The sequence below is a fragment of the Vitis riparia genome, chromosome 2 (assembly GCF_004353265.1).
Source record: "Vitis riparia cultivar Riparia Gloire de Montpellier isolate 1030 chromosome 2, EGFV_Vit.rip_1.0, whole genome shotgun sequence".
Lineage (NCBI taxonomy): Eukaryota > Viridiplantae > Streptophyta > Magnoliopsida > Vitales > Vitaceae > Vitis > Vitis riparia.
In genome coordinates this window covers 4,668,883-4,696,852 of record NC_048432.1, presented here as the reverse complement: position 1 = coordinate 4,696,852, position 27,970 = coordinate 4,668,883, and the positions used below count along the sequence as shown (strand labels likewise).

Sequence of the window (27,970 nt, the reverse complement as noted above, 5' to 3'; positions counted from 1 at the left end):
TTTAATTAAAAAGTTTAATTTAACCTTGTAAATGCATAGTTTATACTCACATTGTTTAGATCATATCTGGAAAGTTAGAAAAAAAATGGGACTCCATTACATTTCTCATTAATAAATATGTATGAATTACTTATTAAAAATAGAAATAGGTCATCCATGCCATGAGAAGTCATGCCTCCAAAAGCAAAAAGCAAAAAACAAGTCCTTACAATTCAACTTTTTTGGCATCATGATTAGTTTATCAACCTAATTACACACCAACCAATAATAATTGTAGCATTAATGCGAGTCAACTAACAATCCTTCTTCCATTTACCTCTATCTTGGAATTTGATCTATTAAATTTCTTCCTTTTACCTCTATCTTGGTATTTGACATGTTAAAATTGGACCCTCACTCCATGTTATTTACCAGCATAGTTTTTAAGTAGAAATAGGTATAGTTGCTATGCTACTAAATTTTATATTTCGAAATTGGACATATTAAAAATGTTTTGATTAAAAATAAAGATAATTTTAATGTTTTCAAATATTTTAAGGAAATAAAATTAATTTGGTGTCCCATTTTTTTTTTTTTTTCAGGATCAATAAAGTGTGAACCCCATATTTAAGAATCCTAGGTAACTATGTTTAGAATTTGCAAATGACATATAAACATTCATTGAACCTAAAAAGTAAAAACTCTCCTTGAGAGGTTTAATTAATTAATATATACTTGAAATTTCCACCCAAAAAATGTAGCAGTGACCTTGTTTGAGGTAAATTTAGTGGAATGCATTATGGGAATTGCTCAATAGTTAAAAATGAGGGTGTGCTTGTTAAACCCAAAAGATTAAATACATGGTCAACCTGATACCAATTTTTTAGATGATGATACAATAACCCAATTATCAATTCATAAATTTTATATAAATGAGGAGACATATATTTTCAGAGAACATCTTTTCATAATTTTTCATTATTTTTGCATTTTTTTAGTGTAGTTTTAAAAAATAATTATACAAATATGGAAAATGATTAAAAAGAAGGTACTAGATATACAAATTATTTTAAAAATAGGTTAAATAAAATTCAGGTCCTAAAGAAAATTTTATTTTATAAAACATTATAAAATAATTTTTTAAAACTATTTTTTCACAACTGTTATAATTACCGATTACCAATTACCAAATAGGGCCCTAAAAATGGAGATGTGTCAATATTGCTAACAAGCTAGAAAGAGAGATGTGTTAATATCGATTAACCATTATAGGCAAACATTGAAGTCATTCTATCATATCCAAAATTGGCACCATAATTTTCCATTTTCAACTTATTTTCCTTTTACTAGTGTAACTATGTGGAAATTTCTTGTTTTATTAATTCAATATGCTTGAGATATTTCAATGGTCCATCCATCTAATTAATGGTTGGAAACCGATGAAATATGATACAACTTTTTCATATCATAGATTTTAGATAGAGGATTCAAATATTGTTAAGAATATTTTAAAATGTCTTCTTTTGTCACTTCAAATGATTGGGTTCATTAATCTTAACCATTCATTCAATGCTTGAGTTTGCATCCACTGCTCACATCCATATCCACCATTGTACATATTGAAATATTTATTATTTTTGTTTTTATTTCTAAGATTAACAACTTTGGAACTTAAAATGATTAGGGAGTAGAGTGTGAATGCAAGAACAACTTTTGAACTTAAACATTAAGATAGAAATGGTCTAAATCAGATCAAGTGATTTACTTGTGTGTTGGGTGTATCCCAGAAGCCCACATCAAATGGAAAATCACCCTCACCTCCCTGGATTTGTTCGATCATACCATCCATGGGTCCCTTTTTCTGTGTTGCAGTTTCTTCTGTCCTGAGGCTTGCGATAAGCATCTCTCCAGAAGCCGAAAAGTCAGTTTCTTGATCCATTTGAGCATGCTCAGCTAACAGGCTTTCCCACCATATGATGTCACCCTCACCTCCCTGGATTTGTTCAATCATACCATCCATGGGTCCCTTTTTCTGTGTTGCAGTTTCTTCTGTCCTGAGGCTTGCGATAAGCATCTCTCCAGAAGCCGAAAAGTCAGTTTCTTGATCCATTTGAGCATGCTCAGCTAACAGGCTTTCCCAACATATGATGTCATCATTCGGTTGTGGTGACGTGGATGATGGCTTACTGGAAGTACTTACTTGTGTGTCAAAAGTATCCACAGCTGTAGTTTTTAGTTCAAACTTTGGCAAGGCTTTGGAGAACTTGTGAGGGTGAGGCTTTATAGCTTTGGTTTTAGAATGTGTTTGGGGTTTATCTCTCCCTTCTTCTTGGAACTGAACCTTCTTTTTCAAATGGTGACCATGCCAATAGTTCTTGACATCATTAGCAGTCCTCCCTGGAAGCCTACCCGCAATCAAGGACCATCTATACACGCACAACATCAGACAAAGTATCAACTGAACAGCTCTTTTGTAAGTTCTGAACAGCTTCAGAACTAATATAATATCATTATCAAGCTAGTACTTGAGTTATTATAGACTTGCCTGTTCCCCAACAAATTGTGAAGCCTAATCATGAGGTCAACCTCGTCTAATGCAAACTCTCCTCTCTTGATATCCGGCTTCAAATAATTGAGCCATCTCAACCTGCAGCTTTTTCGGCATCTATTCAACCCTGCAAACTCAAGAAAACGAAACTCTTTAAGCAAAACAGAAGTAAAAAAACACAAATTAATACTGATCCCTTTCTCTTTCATGTTACCTGCTCGGAGGGGAACCAGATGCCACTTTCCTTCTCCATATTTCTCAATGCATTTCCTCAGGAGAACATCCTCTTCTTGGATCCATGCACCCTTTCTAACTCCTAAGCTCTCCATGGAGTCAACTCAACACAAGAGACCAGCTCCTTCTCTAATTATTGATTGATATATAACAACCACAAAACCGTACTTCCTATCTTTGTTTACTATGTTCCTTGGGATATTTTTCCTTTTCCTATAACCGGATGCTTTTTCTTTTTTGTAAAAAGAAAAAATCAATAAAATAACCTCGAACCTGTTCTATCTCATGACTCGGACACCAGACCCCTAATTGGTTTATTCGACACGTTTCTTATGGTGCATTACCTGGCTTCCAAATGCGCTGGAGTTCATGGACAAAGGGTGTGTGTCATAAGAGATATTTACCCATTATGTATCAACTTACTATAAATGTACAGTGCAAAATTTAGGAATTAATTGCTGACTAGTATCCTTTATGAACAATCTCTATTTTGTGGTCCAAATGTATAACCTGGTGTGATCCTGAAGAAAACCACGTGCAACCGCTTTTTAACGTCCAGAGGAATTCATATGGACATTGGTAGGATGAATGGGACATTACGTAGAAGATTTGGATTCTGATACCACTGTTTCCTTGACAAAAAGCAACCAAGTGATGGGAATCTTTGAGGGCCACCTCTCCTCTTTCAACTTGAACATTTTCTTTTGTCGACTAACCCATGTTCACTGAAAAGGGAAGCTCCATGGGTCCTCTACCATTATATTATAGCCGCTATGCAGTGGCAGCAGCTAATTAATGGGAATTGTCGGTGAAGAAAGGTGCAATCATTAGGATATGCCTCTGGCTCGCGGAGGACTTTGTTTCTGACCAGTAACGTCGATAAAAATATATTTTAGAACTTTTTCTATTGTCAATTCAATGACCGGGTTCATTCTCAACCATCCATCTGTTGATAGGGACGTGTGTCATTTCCTACCATGTACTCTTCTCACTGACAATTATTTTCCCTCAAATATATACATATACCCAATGTTAAAAAAATTGACTTTGTTACCCTCACTGATTTTCGAGTTTTATGGAAATATCAGTAGAAATTTGCATATAAATTAAAATTGTTTTAAAATTTGAAAAATGATGGAAATTGATAAAAGTATTAAAATTTCACCTGAACCTTTGAAATTTTTTATAAAATAAGTAATGTGTAGATATTAAATTATTATATTTTTAAAAAATTAATAAAATAACAAATATGAGTTTTCAAGTGAATATTTTGATTATTAGTGTTAAGAAAAAAATTTGTTATTATTAATAAAAATAGAAGAAAGTTATGATTTTGCACACCAGTAATTCCTTAATTCTGCAGGCCGTTGCATCATTTTCTCCAAAGACCTTTTGACATTAAAAAAGGAAAAAAAAAAAAGAAAAAAAAAAGAGCTTAATATAGAGGCAGCAATAAGATACCTTCTTGAAGAAGACGTTTTTAGACTTATGTGGGAACATTATAGGCTTTAATGAAACTTTTATAATATCATTTTTATCTTTCTTTTTTTCTTAATTAAAAAAAGTTGTTATTCCAAATATATCATTTTCTAAATCTAAGCTATTAAATCGGTGTGTATTATTGGTTTAATGTGAATTACAAAACCAAAGTTCCTTCATTTTTTATTGCTTTAATGTGGAATGTAAAAAAATTAATTAGTTAAAAGAGATTCAATACTCCTCGTATTTGTGTGAATTTATCGCTTCCTTCTTTTTACTTGAAAAGTAACATATTTTTTTTATATAAATGTCACTTATCATCTCAAGTATTTATACATAATTTTAAGAAAAATGATTGTTTTTATAAGAAAAATGTGAGGATATTTATACCAAAACGAAGCCAAAAAAGAATGGAGGGTTAGACCCTGATTGGTAACTATTTTTTAAAATAGTTCTGAAAAATAGTTTTTAAAAATTATTTTATAATGTTTTGTAAAATAAAAGTTGGTTTGAAAACCTAAAATATTTTTAACATATTTTAATATTTTAAAATATGTTTTAAAAATAACTTTTTATGTCCAATGTTTTATTTTTAAATCATATTATATGTTTGTATAATTATTTTCTAAAATAATTTTTAGAAAATAAGTAAAAATAATATAAAACAATAAAAATATGTTATCTAAAAAAACTTTATTTTATATTCTTAGAAACATAAAACAAAAAAAAAAAATTCTAGTTGTCAAACATATTTTCGTGTTTTTTTATTCTAAATAATAAAAAGTTGTTCTAAAAAAACCATGCTAAGCAAATTATTAAATTTCCGAAAAAACAAAAAACAAATAAGGTTACCAAGAATATTTTTATGAGACTTTTAAGTTTTCAATGAAGAACCAGATTGAGACTTCAATTAAAAAATGGAATCTTAATTGACAATTATAGCTTTAATTTAAAAACGAAGCATCAATTGATAATTATGACTTCAATTCAAAAACCGAAGTCTTAATTAATAAAAATACATTTAGTTCAAAAATAAAGTCTCAATTGTAATTATAATGAGATCTTAACTATATGTTTTAAAAAATATATATTTTTATGAGATGCTCGTATGCGGCACTTAAGAGACCAACATAAATTTTATAAAGTAGTTAGATATGGGACATTTTGGCCCAAAACTCCAGCAAGTAGCACCTCTGTTTTGTGCTGGGTACTGGACCAGACGACATTTTCATCACTGAATTTTCCAGCATTTCAGCCATAATTTCCAAGTACATGTACAAGTTTTTAGGTAAATTAATTATCGAACGTGTGAGAGTGCAAGTTTTGGGGCAAATTAGTTGTACAACATATCATAGCCTCATTGGAAGGAAAGAGGGTTTATATATTCAAATATTACTTATATTTATTTTCTTAATTTATTAAACTTAAAAATAAGATATTATTTAAAATTTTCTAATCAAATTTTTTATTTATTATTTAATTACTTAAATTAATTTTTAATTTTTTTTAAGTTATAGAATTAAAACTTTTTATTTAAATATTGTTTGATAAATTTAAAATTTATTTTAAATTCTCAAATTTATGGTTAAACATAAATATTTAAACTGTTATAAATACATAAAATATAATTGATTTATTAAAAATAAATAAATTATTGATGTGAAATCATGATTATAAAATATGTTATTATGTAGCAAATAAGATAAAAAAAGATTTGAGATTAAGGAAAAAAAAAACCTATTTTGCCTTAATATTTGAAGTTAAAAAAAAAATTGTAATATTGTTATTTAATCACCGATATGTGTTTGAATGTCTATCTCCTTAATTTGTTAAGCCTAAGAGAAGTTATTTGTTTTCCCAATTCAATATCTATGTGTAATCTCAAAAGAGATTACAAAAGAGTGTTAAAGTACTTGATACAAATGATAAACTCAAGTCCTACGAGCTTAAGTATTCAGGTTATGCCTCATGGTTAAATTTTATCTCGGATTTTCCCATGCCCATTTTATCTCGTACATAATTCTTGCTACATAATCTGAATAGTGCAGATGTGAAGACATGTATGTCCCAGTCATTTTTGCTATTTGTAGTCCTTTATTATATAATCAGAATAAAAATGCGTTACATTAATCAAATATTAACTACGAAGTAGGACATTACACAAAAGTAACTTGATATAAGACTGATGGAATATCAGATTCTCATTTATCTCATGACTTCATCAATGAGGCCCATTTCAAAAGGAAAATCAAAATTCCCACCTCCATTGGTATCTACAGCTGATGCAGTTTCGTCAGCCGAGAGGCTGGCAATAAGCTCCTGATCTTCAATGGTATGCTCAGCGAATAGGCTTTCCCACCATAAAATATCCTGGTTTGGTTGGACCAATGTGGGTTGCAGCTCACTAGAAGCACTGCCTTGTGTCTCATAAGCATCCACAGCTGTAGTTTTGAATGTGAACCCTAGAAAGAGTTTGCAAGGCTTAGGCTTTATGAGAGTGTTTTCAGAATTGGTTTGGGCTTTATCTTTCCCTTTTTCCTGGGTGGGAACCATCTTCTTGAAGCGATGATGGTGCCAGTAATTCTTGACATCATTCGCAGTCCTCCCTGGAAGTCTGCCGGCAATCAAGGACCATCTGGAAAAACATAGCTACAATTTTTTTAAAAGTGTTGAATTAAAATGATCTTATTTGAGTTTCTAATTCATGGAGGCGTTGTTTCTTTAACCACCAGCTCCAGAATTTGGTTTGGGTTAAGGATCAGACAAGGAAAAAAATTAAGGGAAGGTAGGTACAATTCTTTTTTCTTTGCAAGTGAAAAAGCTTAATTGATTAAGCTTCTTTTCTTATTTTACTTCAATTTTTTTTCTTTCATTTTCCTCGTATTTTCTCAGGATTCAATCCAAACTTGTATCTCTATTACCAATCTAACAGTGGCTATACTAAATGTAATAGGAAATTAATAAATAAACTTGCCTGTTTCCCAACAGCTTATGAAGTCTAATCATGAGATCGACTTCATCTGATGCAAATTTTCCTCTCTTAATATTTGGCTTTAAATAGTTGAACCATCTCAATCTACAGCTTTTGCGGCATCTACTCAAACCTGAAAAAGCAACTCTTCCAGTTAGGAATATTTAAGAAGGAAAAAAGTTTGCAGGCTTCCTCTCATATGTATATATTACCTGCTCGGAGTGGAACCAGATGCCACTTTTCTTCTCCATATTTCTCAACACATTTTCTTAAAAGAATATCTTCTTCCCGAGTCCATTTTCCCTTTCTAACTCCCAAACTTTCCATAGCTTTTCCTCAACTCTACATAGAACATATGCAACTTGTCCGATTAATTTAAACACTTGGTATCTACTTCATATGATTAGCGTGCTTTCATTCTAACCACAGAACTCCAAGTAGTACTGATTCTTAATTAAGTGATTACATGAGCTGGTTGGTAGCCTTAGTAACAACAGTGTAACAACTACTTCAATTTAAGCGTGTAATTAATATATATATATATATATATATATATACACACAACTTGGGATGTACTTCATATGACTTACGATGCTTGTATTCCAACCACAGATCCCTAAGTACGGATTCTTAAGTAACAGGAACTTCAGTTTAACCGTGTAATTGTTTATAGCTAAAAAGAAAGACCAACTCCCTTTCTCTCCATGACATTCACCCAAACGCATTTGAGATTTCTGCATTTCATCTTAATATCAGAGTTGTGATTCTTGAAGCTCTCCTCCCAGGGTCTCCTAAGATTCCTCATCCTCTACTCTTGGTCGTCCTCCCACCATAATGGTATTGGTTCAAAGCCAAATGCAACTTCGATTATGTTGCCTTTGAATCAAGCATTCACCGTCAGACTTGATAGCTCAATTATCTCCAAAATGAAACTAAATATTGTAATTGCTAATGGACTCAAGGAGATGATCGATGGCTCATGACCTTGTCCACCAAAATTTCTTGACAACTTTGAGATTGCAAATCCAAATTTTCATCTCAAGCAACTACGTAATCATCTAGTCATGTGTTGGATTTATTCATCTCTCACTGAAAATCATGTGATGTCTCAAATCATCGGTCTCACTTTTACTTCTGACATTTGAAATTCTCTTAAAGTCATTCTTCTCTTTGAGTATGATGGAGTATATATCTTCTTAAGGAGAAATTCATTGTGGATAATCTTGTTGCAATTAAAGAATTAATTTCTAAACAAGATCACGTTCCTTACTTAGAGGATTAGGACTTGACTAGGCATGAAGCCTTGAGTTTGAAGAGATTCATAGCATGTTGCTCACTTATGAGCATTGCTTGGAGCAACAGAATGCCATTGATGAGGCAAATCTTCTTCAGACAAGTGTAGCTTCTCTGCAATCACAAAGAACCAACAATGAGAAAAATCAAAGGTTTGGACAATTCAAGTTTCAAGGAGGAAACCATAACCAGGGCCAACAACATTCAATCAGTAGCAGTTTGGTCATCACAGACGTGGTTTCTATAATAATAACAATGGAAATTCAAGTTGAGGCAATCACTATATATTTGGATAATTTCTCAATAACTAATTTGTATGGAGATGGTGATGGTAAGACACAATGCCAAGCTTGCAGCAAATATGGTCATAATACTATCAATTGCTACCATCCCTCCAACCTCCTATCAACAATCAACTTGCGGTGATGATTGCTTCTCCTTCCACTGTTGGTAATGTCAACTAGCTCATGGACATCGGAGCTGCTCACCATCTAATTTCTAATCTGAACAATGTTATAACACCTAATCCATTCTCTAGCTCTAATAAAGTTATCATTGGGAATGGTAATTTCTAGTTCATGACCTTTAATTCTCAAGAATGCTTTATATGTTCCTCCCATTGCTAAACATCTTATTAGTGTCCATATTCAGCACCTAGTATCTCAATAGTTTTACACAATTATACTCTTTGCAGTACTATATTTCCATTGTAAACATTTAAGTAAATATCGGTATTTACAGTAAATGTACAATGTAAATAACAATATCTTCTATTAGAATTCAATAAAGATACTTTTAAAATCTAATTATCAGTAAATCAATTTTTGATTTTTTTTTTCAATTTTAGTTATAATTTGACTGTTTTTACTAAATTTTCTTCAAAATAAGTTTGTCTACATAAAATTAGCAAAGATGAAATTTCGAAAAATTATATTGAATATAATCAACATGAAAACAATAAAATTCAATATTTTTTATCTTAAATTTTGAAACTTTAAAACATGACCCTTTTTTTTTCCATACTCAGTGACAACTAGAACAACATATAGCGTGTATCTGGCTAGAAACTCTCAATCATTTGACCACGTTTTCAACACCCTGAAATGGAGGAAAATTTTAAATTGCAAACTTGTAACATAAAGATTTATGCTATTGTTATTATTTGGATATATAAAATAATAATAGACATAAAAAAATTCTGCTCTCCTATGATGATGTTGGTGATGGCACTCCAAAATAGGGTTCTTTTGAGCCCTGAGAAAGTCTTTGTCGTCATAGTGTGAGAAGTGGAATGATTGGAGAGTGTGATAAGTTGGCACAACATATAGGGTGTATCTAGCTAAAAACTCTCAATTCTTTGACCATGTTTTTAACACCGTTAAATGAAGGAAAATTCTAAATTGAAAACTTGTAACGTCAAGTTTTATGCTATCATTATTATTTGGAAAAATAAATAATAGACAAAAAAAAAAAAAAATGGTTCTCCTATGATGGTGATGATAATGACACTCCAAAATGGGACTTTTGAGCCTTGGGAAAGTCTTAATCACCGTACTATGGGAAATGGAATGATTGTAGAGTGTGAAAAGCTGGCACAACATATAGGGTGTATCTAGCTAGAAACTCTCAATTCTTTTACTATGTTTTCAACACCCTTAAATGAAGGAAAATTCTAAATTGAAAACTTTTAATGTAAAGTTTTATGCTATTTTTATTATTTGGAAATATATATGTAATAATAGACATATAAAAGAATTAGTTGTTTTTTTATATTATAACCAAAAATTTTCAATGTAAAATATAAGTGATTAACATATATATATATATACATTAATTTGTATTTCAAATTTTAGAATTATTAGTTAACCTTTTAATATCATAGTTAAATTATTGCTTTAGAATTTGAGGTAGAAAAAGATGCATGATTGGGTAGAAACTAGAAATTAAGACAAAGACACACTAGTGTACGTCAAAGATGTCTTAATCATCTTCTAGTGCTTTTGAGTACTTTTTTCATTCCATGTAACATAAGTCCTTTATCTTCTAGTGCTTTTTAGATCTACTTTTTTTACTTTTTTAATTAAGTGGAATATGAGAATCAACTTTAATTTTTGGGTAGTAGGCGACTCGCCGGGATTATCACTTGAAATGTTGATGAGTAATAGATATGCACAAATGTTGGAAAGAAATTCTAGATGATTAATGATATTGATATATAAATTAATATAATTCAAGAAATCCATGAACCTATTTTCGAAATCAACCCTTCTTGGAGTCATCAATTCAAGTTTAGACATGTTTATAAATGGTGTGTTCAATATATCTCGTCTAAATTAATTGATTGATTTAGACATGTTTTGTCCCCATCATCTGTTACCCAAATTCTCTTAAAATTATCAATTTTTTAGATGAGCATTATAATTATCTTTTTTTTTTTTCATTAAAAGTGAATAATAACATTGAAATTTTTTTACAATGAATTGTAATATTTTAAATTTTTAAATAAATTTTTGTCTACTTTAAAATGAATATTAAATCATAAGGAACAAATATAAAATAATTGGATGATAATTGTTTCTTATAAAATTTATACATAGTAAAAATATACAAAGGATCCTTTTTATAAGGATGAAAATATTTTACTAAAATGATAAAAAATATTTATTAAGATTTTAAGTACATTTTCCTAGTTAAAATAAATGGAGGAAATATTATGTATAGAGGAAATGTTGATATAATGGATTAGTTTTGGTCCCAAAAATTCTGATATTAATTTGTCTAATTTTTTTAGTTCTAGATCATTTTTAAAAATTACTAGATTAATGTATGAATCTAATGTTTAATGTTTCATTCAATTTGGAGCCCTTTTGCCTAATGAGAAATTTCAAGAATTTTAGAAAACTTGTTGATAGAGTTACAAGTTTTTGTTTAATGAGATAAATGGATTAGCAAAGCAACTCATAATGGTAATTTTGGTATGGGAAGTTACTATTTGTGGGACCTTAGGGGAATTTCCCCTTTTTTTCTTTTTTCTTTTGAGAACTTGGGCTTTTGGGCAGGTGCACCGTGCACCAAGTGTTGATTTTTTTTTTTTAAATTTGTACCTCAATACATAATTCTACCATTATTATTTTATAGAAGTCTCAAAAGGGGAGCAGAGAGTACTTTTCCATTGATCTTGTCCCCCCTCAAATCCTAAGTTTTCGTAAATTCCAATGAATTAGGTCACCGTCCATGTATTGTATTAATGATGTCTGCCGACTAAATAAAGGGCATGAGTTTTTGGTGATTGTGGTGCTTCATGAAAACAAAAGCAAAAACGTTGGTTCCTTTTCCTTCCCTTTCTTCTCTCGCATGATCTGATTTGAAATAAGTTCCAAATTACAACACCACTTTGACTGCTTTAACACTAAACAAACCAAACGGCAAGAAATTTCAATAATAATAATAATAATAATAATAATAATAATTATATGATAAATTAAAAAAATTAATTTGTAAAATAAGGTACCAACAAAAAAATATTTACAAAATTATAGTTTGAACCATGGATTGTTGCCACATCATCAAAATAGTATCTAGCAATTTATTTTTTCTAATTAACAAAAACAAAAATTACTTCTTGAAGAGACAATTTCACAAAAGAATTCCCAATACTCAAATAGCCCTCTTAATAGATGATTTCTTTGAAACAAAAACAAAAACAATTCTATCATAGTAGTATCTTCAAGAGAGTATTTCTTATTTTTAACAATATTTTTAATTAATAACATATATGTATTATAAAATTAATTAATTTTTATATTATAAAATTAACTATTTTTTCTTTAACAAATCCAATCTATAACAATAATTATTAATTATTGTGGATATATTATTTATAAATAATAATATCATAAATTAATTATTTTTATATATTATTTTTTTAAAATAAAATTTATAAAAGTATAAATTATGTTGATTAATCTTCATTTTCCTCTCAAGTTAAAATTATTGTAGATTGATATATTCATGTCACATAAAAATAAATATTATTTTGTATTAAATTATATATTGATTTAAAAAAATATTTTGGTTTCATCTTGAATTTTATCTTTAAAATTAATTTAATTAATTATTTTTAAAATAAAAATTACTTTATCTTATATTTATTCCTCTTTTATAATAAATAATAATTTTTTTAAATTTTTTTAGTTTATTTAATATATTTATTGCTCATTTTACTGTGACATGCCTTACTAATGTCTTTTTAAAAATAACATTTTTAATTTGATAACAACTACTTTCATTTGATTTAGAATCACGAAGATAAATAAATTTTCAATTTTCTTATAAGGTAATAATAGATTGCATATTTCTTAAGTACAAAAAGACAATATATTAATTTTTCTTAAATTAAATTATATTTTAACTTTATTAGATAAACTTTTAAATAAAAAATTTATTTTTTAATTAAATTATATCTTAATATCTTTCTTAAAATGATATTTTTAGTTTGAATCAAACTACTATCACTCAATTCAAGATTTGTAGGATAGATAAATTCTTGATTTTCTTATAAGGTAACAATAGATTGCAAATTCCGTAAGCATGAAAAGATTTGGAGGATAGATAAATTCTTAAGTCTTTTTATTACAATATTTATTTGAAATAATTTTAGTCTCTTAAAAGTAATAAAGATTAAACCTTTTTATTAAGAAAAAATGGAGGAAATAAAATATTTTATTTTTTCAATTATTTTAAAAAAATTATATATTTTCATTAAAAAATATTGGTGGTGACGGGGTTTTCAAATTGAGGAAATTGTTGGAATAAAAAGGAAATCATTTTTTTAAGAAACGACTTTGGAATAAAAATGCAATGAAATCATTTTTCCGATAAACGAATTTGGAGCAAATAACTCGCGTGAAGTTTCTTTTACGATACAAATCCCTCTAGCTAGTTATCTCTGGTATCCTCACTCCCTTCAACCTTTTCTACATTCCCTTCGGCCGGGCCATTTTGGTTTACAAACTTCAAACATGGTCACCATGACCCATCTTCATGGGTGGTATTTTCATTTTATTTTATTTTATTTTGTAATGGATAATTTTAATTAATTGAGAATTTTAAAATTTATTTGTATTTATCTGACATTATTTTAGAATAATATTCATTGTAAATTATTGTTTTTTTTTTTTAAATGAACAGGTGAATTTTAAAATCCAAAAACAATGAAAGTAAAAATGACATTATTTTTTTTTTTTTTGAATTTATCTAATAAATTCATTTGAAATGATATTAATATTATTCATAAATTGCAAAAAAAAAATATTACTTAGAAAATATTGAAATTGAAAAATAAAAATAAAATAAAATTACAAACCCACATTTTTCATGTGCATTCTCATTCGATGACGAGACTCGATTTTTATTTGTGAGAAAATGATTTTTAAAAAAGTTTTTAGAGTCGCTATTTATTTTTGTTTATTTTTAAAAGGAAAACAAAATAAGAAAAAAAACTTTAAATGTGACTCTTTGAAAGAAAATAACAGGTCTGTAAAAAACCAAGTCGAGACTCAAGGGTTAGGTTACCTATCAGGAAGGTACAATGACAAGTTGTAGCATCCCTTTAAACCCTAAAAATAGGTCTCTACTAATCAAGTTGAGACAAGTATGACAATTCATCAAGAAATCAATAGATACCAAGGTGATCATATGATAAAGGCAAATCATGCATAAGGCATAAATGAATAAATAAGATAGAGGTGGGAGCGTACCTTAGCAACGAGTTGAGCGTTTGATAGAAACCAAGGTTAGTGTGCAATGACTAGTACAAGATATATCATGTAGCAAGGTAAAATCATTATGTATCAATCAAGCATAGTAATTGAAAATGAGTGTCACAAATATTGGGCCTCACCACTATCCAAATTATTTGCATGAATTAATTTTACAAATTCCATTTTCATAGTGATCATGGATGAGGATTATAGGAATTTGGATGAAATCCATTATTTTGGAATTGTAGAATCTATTCATATTATTAAAATTAGAAAAGTCGGATATTATTAAAAGATGCGTGTTGGGAGGAAAATAGCAACAAAGATTATTAAAAATAGATTTTATTGACCTTGAGATTCTAAGGAAGAAAAGTTAAGGAATTAAAACTATTTGAAAACCAAATTTTTGAAAATCAAATTTTGAGAGCACGCATGAAGAATAAGGAAACACGTGCTCTTTAGAATAATGCATTGAAGGGTGGCCATGCACACGTGGGGCTCGAAAAGTGGAGAGGTGTTGGTGAGTACTAGATATGGTCTACAAATCCTTTGAACTTCTGAACTTTGCTCAACTTTTGATGGTTCATTCAAGTATTTGACCATTGCATCTAATAAGATTTTCAAGCACATAAATCTAACATCTCCATCTTTATTCCCCTTTGTACAAAACAGTCAAACTTTGGAGAATTTCACCAATGAAAGCATTAGTGTTCTCAAATATTACTGTAGACCCTCCATTTTATCCTAGTAGCACATGTTTTTCTACGTGTTTTCCTCTACTCTTTGTTACCTTATATTCGTCACATTGGTGGTCCATTGCTATAACTTACCTTTTTTAGCCACCTTGGAGACTTTGGTCGAGGGATTTATTTGGCCTCTCATTATGACCCTTAGCAATCCCAAGTTAGACATAGGATTTTCCTTTTTTGTTTTTTCTTTTTAGGATAGGTCCTTTAAGTGCACCTTTAGGACTACTTAGGTTTTTTTTTTTTTTTTTATCGCCAACACTTAATTTTCTGAATACTCTAGGTCACTTAGGCAACTTTTTGATCACCTTAGGTCACTTAGACTCATTTAGATACATCTAGCCTATCTAGGCACACCCTGACCCATTAAGGCACACATTGGCCCATTTAGGCATACATTGGCACATTTAGGTCACTTAAGCCCATTTAAACACACTCGAACGCATTTAGGCATAATAAGCCCATTTTGACACACCTAAGCCCATTTATACATACCCTAACCCATTTAAGATGCCTTAAGTTATTTAGGCACACTTGACCCATTTAGGTTACCCTAGCCCATTTAGGTCACCCTAGCCCATTTAGGTCACTTAGGTCTATCTAAGCACGCCTTGGCCCATTTAGGCACACTTGGCTCATCTAGGCACAACCTAACTCATTTAGGTCACTTAGGCCCATTTAAGCACACATGGCCCATCTAGGCACGTCTTGACCCATTAATGTCACTTAGGCCCATTTAAACACATGTTGACCCATTTAGGTTACTTAGGCCCATCTAGGTACACCCGACCCGCATAGGTCACCTTTTAGATATTTCTTGCATGACTTGCATAAGCATGACTTACATGGCTTGCATGACACTTTTTTATTTTTATTATTATTATTATCAATCACTTATTTATCTTTATTTATTATTTTATTTTATTTTATTTATTAATTATTATTTTATCATTTTCTAAAAATTTTATTCAGGTATTTAATTTAATAATTTGATGCTTTTGTAAGGAAACTTTCAAATGACAAAAAAAAAAAAAAAAGGTTGATTCTTGTTAGGCTTTGAAAATGAGAGGATACGATTTTTTTGGAAAATCAAAATTTTCTTGAAAAGAAGAGGATAAATTTTTGGAAAAGTTAAAATATTATTGAAAAGGAGATAATTAATTTTTTGGGAAATCAAAATATTTTTGAAAAAAACAAAAAAAAAATTAAGTTTGTTTTTTCAAATGGAAAATCAGATTTTTTTTTTAATGATGGAATTAGGTTTTTAAATTGGAAAAGTTAGAATGTTTTTGAAAATGAGAGAATTAGTTTTTGGAAAATTAGAATATTTTTGTAAAGGAGATGATAAGGATTTTTTTTTAATTGGAAAATCCAAATATTTTTTAAAAGAAGAGAATCAGTTTTTTTTTTTAATGGAAAATTCAAAACTTGTTTTTGGAAAGGAATGAGGAATCCACATAAAAAGAAAGAGATTTTTTTAAGTAAGAAGATGGGAACAATTGCAAAAAAAAAAAAAAAAAAAAAACATTTTGTTGTAAAATTATAAAGTGAAAGGAGAAGAAAATAAGAAAGAGAAATGAGAATGTAGGAAGAGAATAGAATGCACAGGAAAACTCTATTGAAATTCATTAGGGGTCTCTCCCTTTTATAGGAAGTTACACAATATATTTATGGAGATCATCCACAAGTTACCATAGTGGTACATAATCTTATATTTTATAAGACTCCCCCTTGGATGATCATAAGAATATACCTCATTAAAACCTTACTAGGAAAAACCCTATGGGAAAAACCTTAGTGAAGGAAAAAAAAAGTACAATATTCTTTTGGATTACTATAACTGCCTCGTTAAAAACCTTGCCAGTAAAACCCAATGGGACAAAAACTTAGACGAAGGAAAAAAGAGTGCAGTATATCCATATTATCATTCTCCCCCTCATGTAAATATGATTATGATTTCTCCAACATTTCAAATGGTAGATCTCTCAATCTTCGCATTCCAATGTCATACCTTAACTTTTTCAATGTGGTGGAAGGTAACGCCTTTGTGAATAGATCTGCTAGATTATTGCATGACCGAATTTGTTGAACATCAATCTCACCTTTCTTTTGGAGCTCATGAGTATAGAAGAATTTAGGGGAGATATGCTTAGTTCTGTCAACTTTTATGAATCCTCCTTTAATTTGTGCAATACAAGCAGCATTATCTTCATGTAACACGGTTGCATTGCCTCTGATAGAAGGTAGTCCACATGTTTCTTGTATATGTTGGATCATTGACCTTAGCCATACACATTCACAACTTGCTTCGTGAATTGCAAGAATTTTTGAATGGTTTGAAGATGTGGCTACCATTGTTTGCTTGACTAATCTCCAAGATATTGTCGTTCCACCATAAGTAAAGACATATCCTATTTGAGATCAAGCTTTATGAGGGTTTGAAAGATATCCTGCATCTGCATACCCAATCAATTGTGATTTTGATTCTTTTGAATAATATAAACCCATGTCACTTGTTCCATGAAGGTATCACAATATATGTTTAACCTCATTCCAATGCCTTTTAGTTGGGGCAAAACTGTATATTGCTAGTAAGTTGATAGAGAATGCTATGTCTGGTCAAGTACATTTGTAAGATACATTAGTGCACCGATTGCACTGAGATATGGTACTTCTGGACCAAGCGATTCTTCATTTTCTTCTTTAGGACGAACTGGGTCTTTGTTCACTTCAAGTGAACGAACAACCATAGGGGAATTGACTGGATGTGATTTGTCCATATAAAATCGTTTTAATACTTTCTCTATATATGTCGATTGATGGACTAATATGCCATTTGAACAATGGTCGATCTGCAAGCCGAGGCAATATCTTGTTTTCCCCAAGTCTTTCATTTCAGATTTCTTCTTTAAATAATTGGCTGCTTTTGTGGGCTCTTCAGGAGTTCCTATAAGGTTTAAATCATCCACATATACTGCAATTATTGTAAGCCCAAATTTTGATTTCTTGATAAAAACACACGGGCAAATTGAATTATTCACGTATCCTTCTTTTAACAAATACTCACTCAAACGATTATACCACATATGTCCAGATTGCTTTAATCCGTACAAAGACCTTTGTAGTTTGATTGAGTACATGTTTCGGGGCTTTGGATTAGTTACTTCAAGCAATTTGAATCCTTCAAGGATTTTCATATATATGTCAGTATCTATAGACCCATATACATAGGTTGTAACAACATCCATAAGACGCATATCTAGTCCTTCAGAGACTGTTAAACTTATCAAGTATTGAAATGTGATTGCATCCATTACGGGAGAATAAGTTTCTCATAGTCTATACCAGGTCTTTGAGAGAAACCTTGAGCAACAAGTCCTGCTTTATATCTTATGATTTCATCATTCTTATTTCATTTTTTCACAAAGACCCATTTATATCCAATAGGCTTTATGTTTCCAGGTGTTTGAACTTCAAGTCCAAATACCTCTCGTTTTGTTAACGAGTTTAGCTCTGTTTGGATTGCTTCTTTCCATTTTGGCCAATCTTTCATTTTTCGACATTCATTCACAGTTTGTGGTTCTTGATATTCATCATTTCTCATGATGTCCATAGCCACTTGGAATACGAATATATTATCTCTAATAATGTCACTACGGTCCTTGGTTTCTCCCGTGTGACTCATTGAGATCTCTTCAATTCTAGATACCGGTATTTGATCAATTTGTCCTTCTTCAGGAGCTAACTATTTGTCAAGTTGGGTTTCATTATTTGACCATTTCATATTTGTGAACTCTTTAAGAGTACTAAGTTTTTCATATGTTGTACCTTTTCTTTTTCTAGGAATTAAATCATTTGAGCCAATAGGTCTTCCACGCTTCAGGCGTGTCTTAGATTTATTTGCTATGGAATTCTCCAATTGTCCTTTAGGGACATCAATACGTGCTGGGGCATTCACAGTTGGCACGTGTGACTTTGTTACTTTCTTTATATCCGTGAAAGTATCAAGTAATTGATTTGCAAGTCCTTGCAAATGAACAATCCTTTGAACTTCTAACTCACATTGTCTTGTGCAAGGATCAAGATGAGACAAGAAGGGTACATACCATGTAATGTCTCACCATTCTTTTGACTTGTCCCCCCCTAATGGCGGGAAAACATTTTCATCAAAATGACAATCTGCAAAGTGGGCAATAAAAACATCACTTGTGACAAGTTCAAGATAACGAATAATGGAGGGAGAATTAAAACCAACATATATGCCAAGTCAACGTTGAGGTAGGGCTATGGGAACATAGACAGCACAACCAAAAATCCGAAAATGTGAAACATTTGGTTGGGAGCCTAAAGCAAGTTGTGAAGGTGAGCAATCATGATTAGCTGTAGGGCGAATTCGAATTAAAGTGGCAACATGAAAAATAGCATGCCCCCAAGCAAACAAGGGCAATTTTGTTCTCAAGAGTAATGGTCTTGCAATCAGTTGCAAACGCTTAATTAGAGATTCAGCTAATCCATTTTGAGTATAGGTGTGAGCAACAGGATATTCAACATCAATACCAATTGACATACAATAATCAAGAAATGTTTGAGAGGAAAATTCACCAGCATTATCAAGACGAATTTTCTTAATAGGATGATTAGGGAATTGTGCCTTGAGTCAAATTATTTGAGCAAGTAACCTGGCGAAGGCAATATTTCTAGTTGAAAGAAGACAAACATGAGACCAACAAGTTGATGCATAAATTAAAACCATAAAATAACGAAAAGGTCCACTAGGTGGATGAATGGGTCCACAAATATCACCTTGAATACATTCTAAAAAGGCTAGTGATTCATATTCAACCTTGGTAAATGATGGTTTAATAATTAATTTGCCTTGTGAGCAAGCAACACAATTGTAATCATTGGGCATCAGAATCTTCTGGTTTTTCAAGGGATGCCCTAAAGAATTGTTGATGATACGACGCATCATGGATAATCCCGGATGACCAAGACGTTCATGCCATATCATAAAAGTTTTTAAGTCATAGAACTTCTGATTCATGACAACATATGATTCAATGGGTCTAATGATTGTTTGATATAACCCACAAGAATAAGGAGGAAGCTTTTCCAAGATGTGTTTTTCCCTAGAAATAAGTGAAGTAATGAGAAGGTATTCATCACTATCATCATTCATAGTTTCAATGTGATATCCATTTCGGCGAATATCCTTGAAACTAAGAAGATTTCGCTTGGATTTAGCATAATAAAGGGCATCATTAATGTGGATTTTAGTTCCTCTAGGTAAAATAATAGTTGCTCTTCTAGAGCCTTGAATCAAGTCTACAGGACCTAATATTGTATTAACATTAGACTTACCCAAAGATATGTTGGAAAAATATTTTTTATCAAGAAGGATTGTGTGTGTTGTGGCACAATCTACAAGACATGCATCTACATTGGATGTCGTATGATGTACCAAGGTATGAGAAAGATCCATGTATCTTCAAGAATAAAAAGAGAAGAATTTAAGTAAAATGTGGAATAAACTATAAAAGGTAAATAATAAACAATGTGTTCAAAGATGATAACAAAATAAACCTATTTGCAAATAACTAAATAAAGACATAACGTTTAATCACAACAAACATTTCCATCACCAATTAGATGGTCAATTTTCCCATTAGGATTCTCAAAGAAATCTGAAACATCTAAATGGGTTAGATCCACTTGGCCACCACTATCAATGAAGTTCATTTCGACTTCCTTTCCCTTTGCTTTTATTGAGGCTTGATAAAGGTCAACAAAATGTTTTGGAGTACGACAACTACGTGACCAATGTCCTTTAATGCCACATCTATGACATTTATTCTCACGAGTATGTTTACTTTGTGGTTCTTTCCCCTTTTCAGGTTGTGCCTCTGAATTATTCCACTTCTAGTGGTTTGAGTTGTTTCTTTTACTTTGAAAACTACTACGATAAGAATAATTGTGTTTACCACATCCTCGACCCCAACCACGTCCTCGACCTCGTCTATATCCACGTCCTTGTCTATGTCCAAGGGTTTGAACAGATGTGGCATTGGCTTCAGGCAATGACATAGATCTAGTAGGACGAGATTGATGGTTTTTCAATAATAGCTCATTATTTTGTTCAACCACCAGAAGACATGAGATCAATTCTAAATATTTAGTGAAACAACGCTCTCGATATTGCTGCTGCAGGAGCACATTCGAGACATGAAAAGTCGTGAATGTTTTTTCAAGCATATCTTCTTCGGTTACTTTTTCTCCACACAATTTTAATTGTGAGCTAATTTTGAATAGGGCCGAGTTGTAGTCACTAACAGACTTGAAATCTTGTAATCTCAAGTGCATTCAATCATAGTCTACCTTTGGAAGGATTACGGTCTTTTGGTGGTCATATTGTTCCCTTAGATTATTCCAAATGATGAAAGGATCTTTGACTATAAGGTATTCACCTTTTAATCTTTCATCAATGTGATAGTGAAGGAATATCAAAACTCTAGCGCGATCCTGCAGGGATGCGTTATTTCCTTCTTTAATGGTATTTCCAAGATTCATCGAATTTAGATGAATTTCAGCATCTAGAACCCAAGATAAGTAGTTCTTGCCCGAAATATCGAGGGCAACAAATTCAAGCTTTGCAAGGTTTGACATTATCTGAAAGTTATATATAATATTAATTAGAGAAATATTTCAATTATAATAAACTAAAAAAAAAAATGCTTTAACAATATTTCAAGTAAACAATATCTAAAAATATAATAACCTAAAATTTATCAATTATAAATATGGTAAAAATGTAGAAATATGAAATAAGAATTAAAATTTAATATATATATATATATATATATATATATATATATATATATATATATATATATATATATATATATTTCTTTTAAGTTAGAAAATAGCTTCGGGCTATGAACTTTCATTATGTAAATTGGTACATAGCTTCAGGCTATGAACATTTATTTATTTATTTATTTTATAGCTTTTGGCTATATAATATTGTTTGGTATAACATTCAGTTATACCGTATAATTAAAAATAAACAATTGGGGATCATGTACATAACTTCTTGTCATGTATTTGTAATTCTGTAATTTTTCCCCATAACTTCTGGTTATAGGGATTATACATATTTTTCATAACTTCTGGTTATAGATTTATCCCATAACTTCTGGTTATAGGGATTATACATATTTTTCATAATTTCTGGTTATGAATTTATCCCATAACTTCTGGTTATAAGGATTATACATATTTTTCATAACTTTTGGTTATAGATTTATCCCATAACTTCTGGTTATAGGGATTATACATATTTTTCATAACTTCTGGTTATGAATTTATCCCATAACTTCTGGTTATAGGGATGATACATATTTATGTATTCAAATAAAATAAATAAAAATGAATATCAAAGAATAATAAAATATAAAATCATGATATAAGTTTATCACATACCTTTTTGTGAGAAAGAAGAGAGAAGATATTTTTATTTCTTTTGTAGCGACTAGTCGTGCTGATAACGTGTTATAAAATTATAAAGTGAAAGAAGAAGAAAATAAGAAAGAGAAATTAGAATGTAGGAAGAGAATAGAATGCACGGGAAAACTCTATTGAAATTCATTAGGGGTCTCTCCCTTTTATAGGGAGTTACACAAGATATTTATGGATGATCATCCACAAGTTACCAGAGTGGTACAAAATCTTATATTTTATAACATATTTTTTATTTTTTATTTTATTTTTTTGAGGATGCAGGAGAAGACTGCCACTCTTTTTGGGGAGTAGACTCATCATGGTTTGGTAGGATATCATAGAAGATCACAACAAATATTTGGAGAAAGAAAGAGATGGAAATGATTTAAGAGGCATCAAGCAAAAGGTTGATTGGAGAGGTTGGCTTAATCTCATCTTGATGGTTATTTATTCCTTTGAATCATTAGTTCTTGATGTTGATGATCAAAAGTTAGTATTTTTATTTATTTATTTATTTATTATTTTTTGTTTAAATCTTAGATGTTAGTTTAATCTCATTTGATGAGTAATTATCTTCATGAGTCATTGGTTTTTGGTGTTGATGATCAAAAGTTAGATTATTTATTTATTTTATTTAAATCTTAAATATTAGTTTAATCTCATCTTGATGGTTGTTTATTTTTATGAATCATTGGTTTTGGATGTTGATGTTCAAAAGTTTTTTTTTGTTTAAATCTTAGATGTTAGTTTAATCACTTTTCGATGGTTGTTTATTTTTTGAATCATTGGTACTTAATGTTGATAATTTTGTTTTAGTTTTTATTGAAAAAAAAATCATTGGATTGTTAGATAGGATAAAAAAAAAATCATGTCGGTTGTATTTTTATTGGTTAATTTTTCATGTTGATTATTTTTGTAAAAAAAATTCTAAATGTGTTTGGTTAAATTTTCCATGTTGTGTGTATTTTTTAAAAATCCATTAGATGTTATAATTATTTAGGTTTTGTGTTATTTGGATTTAAAAATTTATTGAATTATGTTTGATTAATTTTTATATTGATTATTCTTTTAAAAAATTATAAATGTGTGCTTGGTTAAATTTTTCATGTTGGTTGTTTTTTTTTTTTTTTTAATCCATTAGATATTTTTATTATTTAGGTTCTTGTGTTATTTACATTTTTTTTTTAAAAAAAAGTTCATTGAATTATGTTTGGTTAATTTTTCATGGTGATCGTTTTTCAAAAAAAAAAAAAATCTAGATATGTGTTTGGTTAAATTTTCATGTTGGTTGTTTTGAATTTGAACCTTCTTTTAGAAAAAAAAATTCTTAGTTGTTTTGAGTTAAGTCAAAATTTCTTTTACCAAAAATGAATTTTCTTCATCATGGATGTAGCTCCTTGATCTCAAATGAAGGGCAACTAAAAAAGGGATCCAAGTTAATATCTCTTTTGTTTTTAAATCCTTTAAGTTAGAAAACTAAAAGTTTTTTTTTTAATTGTTCGGGGATTTATTAAATCACTTGGATCCTTTTGCTTATTCTAAAATCATTTTCAAAAGAATTTAAACTATCTAAAAACTTTGAAAAAAAAATCCATTTTAGGTTTAAGGCAAAGATCTTACTCCCTTTTAAAACATACAACTCATTTCATCTAAGTTGCATTCTTCAATTCTTGGTTTTCCAAAGCTTTGTTTTTTACTCACATAGGTTTAAACTCGTGCTCCCAAACTAATGGGAGTATTCTTGGCCTTGGTGAATCTTTTCATTCGAAGTTGGGAATGCATACCTTAAACTTATGAATATTGAATTGGGACTTGATGGAACCTCACATGAAAAAGGTTATCAAAACTCATCTTTGTTGTCTATTTCAACTCAATTGTTGGCCTTTAAGAAAAATAAACTTTGTTTTAATTATTTTTTAGTGTTTTAAAAAATTTTCCTAAAATTTTATGATGTTATTCACTTCTTAAAGTTTATTCTGGAATGTTACTTGAGTCAAAAAGCTTTTTCTTAAGATTGAGTTGTGATATATTCTTTCAACATGTTCTGTTATGGTATGATTTTGTACATCCAAGAGCATTTCATAAAATTAAATTACTTTTTGACCCTTTTAATTTAAATAGTATTTTTCTCAAATTCTTGACTCCCTGAAATTGAATTTTGACTCATAAAATATTGAAAATATATGTTTTCTAGAGGAAGATATGATTTTTCAAAGTGAAACCTATTGTACATGACCGATTCTGGATAGTTGATCAATTTGAGTGTTTTAAAAATGCTTTTGAGTGCTCCTTGATCATGACTTTATTTTTTGTGTAATCTAGACACTTTGAATAACATGTTTGATTTTTTGTATGATTTTAGGATACCTTTGAACATTTTTAAAAAATTCGGTTTATGCATGTCACTATTTGTGTAATATGGAACTTTTAGATGTTTTTACTTAAATACTTTATTTGAATAAATGTTTAGGCTTTTGTATGTTGTTCTAGATGTCTAGGAGAAGTTCTTTGTGCTTCGGTGTGGTTAAATTCACATTTTTAGTATTTTTTTTGCCTTTTATTTCTAAAGGCAAGCTATTTTGGCTATATGTTGAATTTTGCATTGCTCTTAATGTTTATTTCTTATTAATTGGATGTTTCATAGCTTATTGTCCATTGTTGTATTATGATATATCATAGTGAGGCCGACTTTTAATTTATTTATTTGGTCAAGTGATGCCCTTAGGATATTAATTTAGAATCTCACTTGTGATGCCCCTATTCTAATTAGTTGGTTTTATCACAATCTTTGTTTCTTCCATCTTATATTTATCTAGGAGAAGTATGCATACCTTGAATGATAATTGAGTGTCCTTATAAATTTGTGTTCTCTATTTATGCAATATAGATACAATGCATGTTAAGTTTAACTCTCTTAATTGCTTGTAACGATCTCTTGCCTTAACCTCTCTATTTGCATTGTAAGCACATTACATTTAGGATAGGTTGTCTAGGTACACTCTCTATCTTTTACTTTCAAATTCTATGAATATGCTCATTTGTGTGAATTATATCCATGTTTGATACTATCCTTGATTGCCTTGATGTTTATTTGATTTTCTCTTATGAAATACATGTTACATATATTGTTGTTTGAACTAATTTTGGTATCTTGTAATAACGCTTTAAGTTGAGGTCTAGGTACGCACCTTACTCTTCCTTTATGATTGTGACTTGAAATGATTATTTAGCATGCTTAATATGTTATTAGAATTTAGGTAAACACCTTAACCTTTCTTGGTACTGAAAATCAATCAATTAATTGACACACTTCACTCAACCCAGCCAATAGAGACTTTTTAAGGGTTTAGAAGGATACTACCATTTTAAGGTACCTTCAAGTAACCCGATCCCCAAACTTACACTCATGTTTTTCAAAAACACGATTTTTCAAAAGTTTAAGGAATTGTTTTTCCTAGAGTTTTAGTTTCTTATTATATTTTACCTAAAATAAAATAAAAAATAAAAATAAGTGACGACTCCAGGTTTTTATAAAATACATTTTTTTTCACTTAAAAAATGAGTCACGTCATCAAGTGGGGACGCACATAAAAAATATGGGTCCAAAAATTAGCGACTCTGCTAAGGATATTGAGGATCAAGCTTGAATACTAGTTGAGGAAAATGTGACATTTAATTAGTCAATTAGAGGGTACCTTCTCTTTTAGGCAAGGTGATTTGGACTGTTTGTTTGATTGATTTGATATCTCAGCATGTTTTTATTACTACTTATCTTGCATGATCACATGATTGCTTGTTCACATGTAAGATGATTCATTCTCAATTATGTTTAGGTAGGACAATGATTATATGTTATTTATTTGCTTTGCATGACTGCTTGTTGCATGACAACCCTTCCTCCTACATGATGTATGCTTGGTTTTTTATGTTTACTTTCTAACTTTAGATCATAGGTTTTTCGGATGCAACCACACCTTTCACTGTGCACATTAGATCGTCTTTGAGTAATTGAGATTTTTGAGATTTGCTAACCAATAAGATAACCTTTACCATTAGGTAACCCCCTAGGATGTGAAGTAGTGCATGTGCGAAGATGATAACCATCTTGCATGGAAATGCCCTGTCTCTTTAGAGGTGTGTAGGAGGTTACATACCGCCGATAGGTATGATCGCTTTTACTGTGATTCCCTTTTAGCCTACCTTTTTATTATTTTTCTATTTTTAGAGCCACCTTGACCTTATAAGTTAAGCTTGAACCCTATTAGGATTTCATTCCGACACATGGGTGCATCTATGAAACTCTAGAGCCATTTTGGTCACAATTTGGGTCCAGTATTCCTTTCACTTGGTCTCCTTTCAGAGTGCTCAAAGATCGATTCGAGTTTGAGTATCAATTGGACCACCCTTTGCCACACGGTGTTAGTCTATTCTTGTCGCTTATTGAGTCTAGTGTGCTTTCTCCCTAGGGCTTTCGTTAGCCTTCCTTTCTTTAGTTGGCATGATTCAGTTGATTGTCATTGTGCTTGACGTTTTAGGGATATCCTAATGATAGTTTACACTGAGACATGCTCATTCTTTAGAAGAGATCATACACCCCCTTCATATTAGAGTGTGAGTTATGGTTGGGTGATTTCATTTGATGTGTTTACGCTGGGGCATACCCCTCTAACTCAACGATGGATTTTTTATTCATAGTCATTCTTTGGAAGAGATCAGATTTTCCTTTCACATTAGAGTATGAGACCTAGCCATGAGATTTCATTTTATATGCTTATACAAGGGCATACCCCTCTTGGCTGATGATGGATTTTCTGGGGCATAACCCACTCATCAATGATGGATTTTTTATTTGATGATTTATACTAGGGCATACCCCTCTCAAGCAATGATGGATTTTGAGGCATAGTCATTCTCTTAGAGTTGATAAGATTTTCTATCATAATAGAGTGAGTTATGGTCAAGTGATTTCATTTGATGTGTTTACACTAAGGCATACCCTTCTTAATCGACAATGGATTTTTGGGACATAGCATTTCTTTCAGTGTTGATAAGATTTTCCTTTCGCATTAGCGTATGAGATAGGGATGAGAGATTTCATTTGATGTGCTTCACACTAAGGCATACCCCTCTTTTATCGATGATTAGATTTTTTAGGGTATGGTCATTCCTTGGAGGTGATATGGTTTTCTTTTCATATTGGAGTATGAGATGTGGCTAGTTGATTTCCTTTTGATGTGATTATACAGGAGAATAACCTTTTCATTGTATTGATGGATTTTTAAGGTGATTGGATTATAGGGTATAGCCACTTGTGAGGGCTTATAATGGATTTTAGTCATTTTGAAGATTGCACTATACTAGGGCATAGTCCTCTCATCGGTGATTGGTCTTGGAGATACCAGCTTACATTGGGAGATGACCATGTCAGAGAACATTTTATGTTGAGACATACTACTTTCTT

The 27,970-nt window shown here is 30.5% G+C and overlaps 2 protein-coding genes and 1 pseudogene across 2 annotated transcripts; all 3 read right to left on the bottom strand.

The window, feature by feature from the left end:
• Positions 1-1,726: 1,726 nt before the first annotated feature.
• On the bottom strand, positions 1,727-2,856 carry LOC117904588 (transcription factor MYB1-like). Its single transcript, XM_034817276.1, has 3 exons — positions 2,742-2,856; positions 2,525-2,654; positions 1,727-2,405 (listed from the first exon to the last, which is right to left on the bottom strand). The coding sequence occupies exons 1-3, from the start codon at positions 2,854-2,856 to the stop codon at positions 1,727-1,729; spliced, it is 924 nt and encodes a 307-aa protein (XP_034673167.1).
• A 3,104-nt stretch (positions 2,857-5,960) lies between these two features.
• On the bottom strand, positions 5,961-7,538 carry LOC117906749 (transcription factor MYB1-like). Its single transcript, XM_034819924.1, has 4 exons — positions 7,424-7,538; positions 7,215-7,344; positions 6,472-6,875; positions 5,961-5,977 (listed from the first exon to the last, which is right to left on the bottom strand). The coding sequence occupies exons 1-4, from the start codon at positions 7,536-7,538 to the stop codon at positions 5,961-5,963; spliced, it is 666 nt and encodes a 221-aa protein (XP_034675815.1).
• A 1,006-nt stretch (positions 7,539-8,544) lies between these two features.
• Positions 8,545-27,970, bottom strand: part of LOC117906742 — a 22,551-nt pseudogene continuing 3,125 nt past the window's right edge.

What these genes read in the sequence shown, in the direction of transcription:
- LOC117904588 (XM_034817276.1), bottom strand. Translation starts at nt 2,856, where the DNA reads ATGGAGAGCTTAGGAGTTAGAAAGGGTGCATGGATCCAAGAAGAGGAT. An exon ending in TCTGGTTCCCCTCCGAGCAG is followed by an intron (nt 2,655 to 2,741) that starts GTAACATGAAAG and finishes TTGAGTTTGCAG; the next exon opens with GGTTGAATAGATGCCGAAAA. An exon ending in CACAATTTGTTGGGGAACAG is followed by an intron (nt 2,406 to 2,524) that starts GCAAGTCTATAA and finishes GTGCGTGTATAG; the next exon opens with ATGGTCCTTGATTGCGGGTA.
- LOC117906749 (XM_034819924.1), bottom strand. Translation starts at nt 7,538, where the DNA reads ATGGAAAGTTTGGGAGTTAGAAAGGGAAAATGGACTCGGGAAGAAGAT. An exon ending in TCTGGTTCCACTCCGAGCAG is followed by an intron (nt 7,345 to 7,423) that starts GTAATATATACA and finishes TTGCTTTTTCAG; the next exon opens with GTTTGAGTAGATGCCGCAAA. An exon ending in CATAAGCTGTTGGGAAACAG is followed by an intron (nt 6,876 to 7,214) that starts GCAAGTTTATTT and finishes ATGTTTTTCCAG; the next exon opens with ATGGTCCTTGATTGCCGGCA.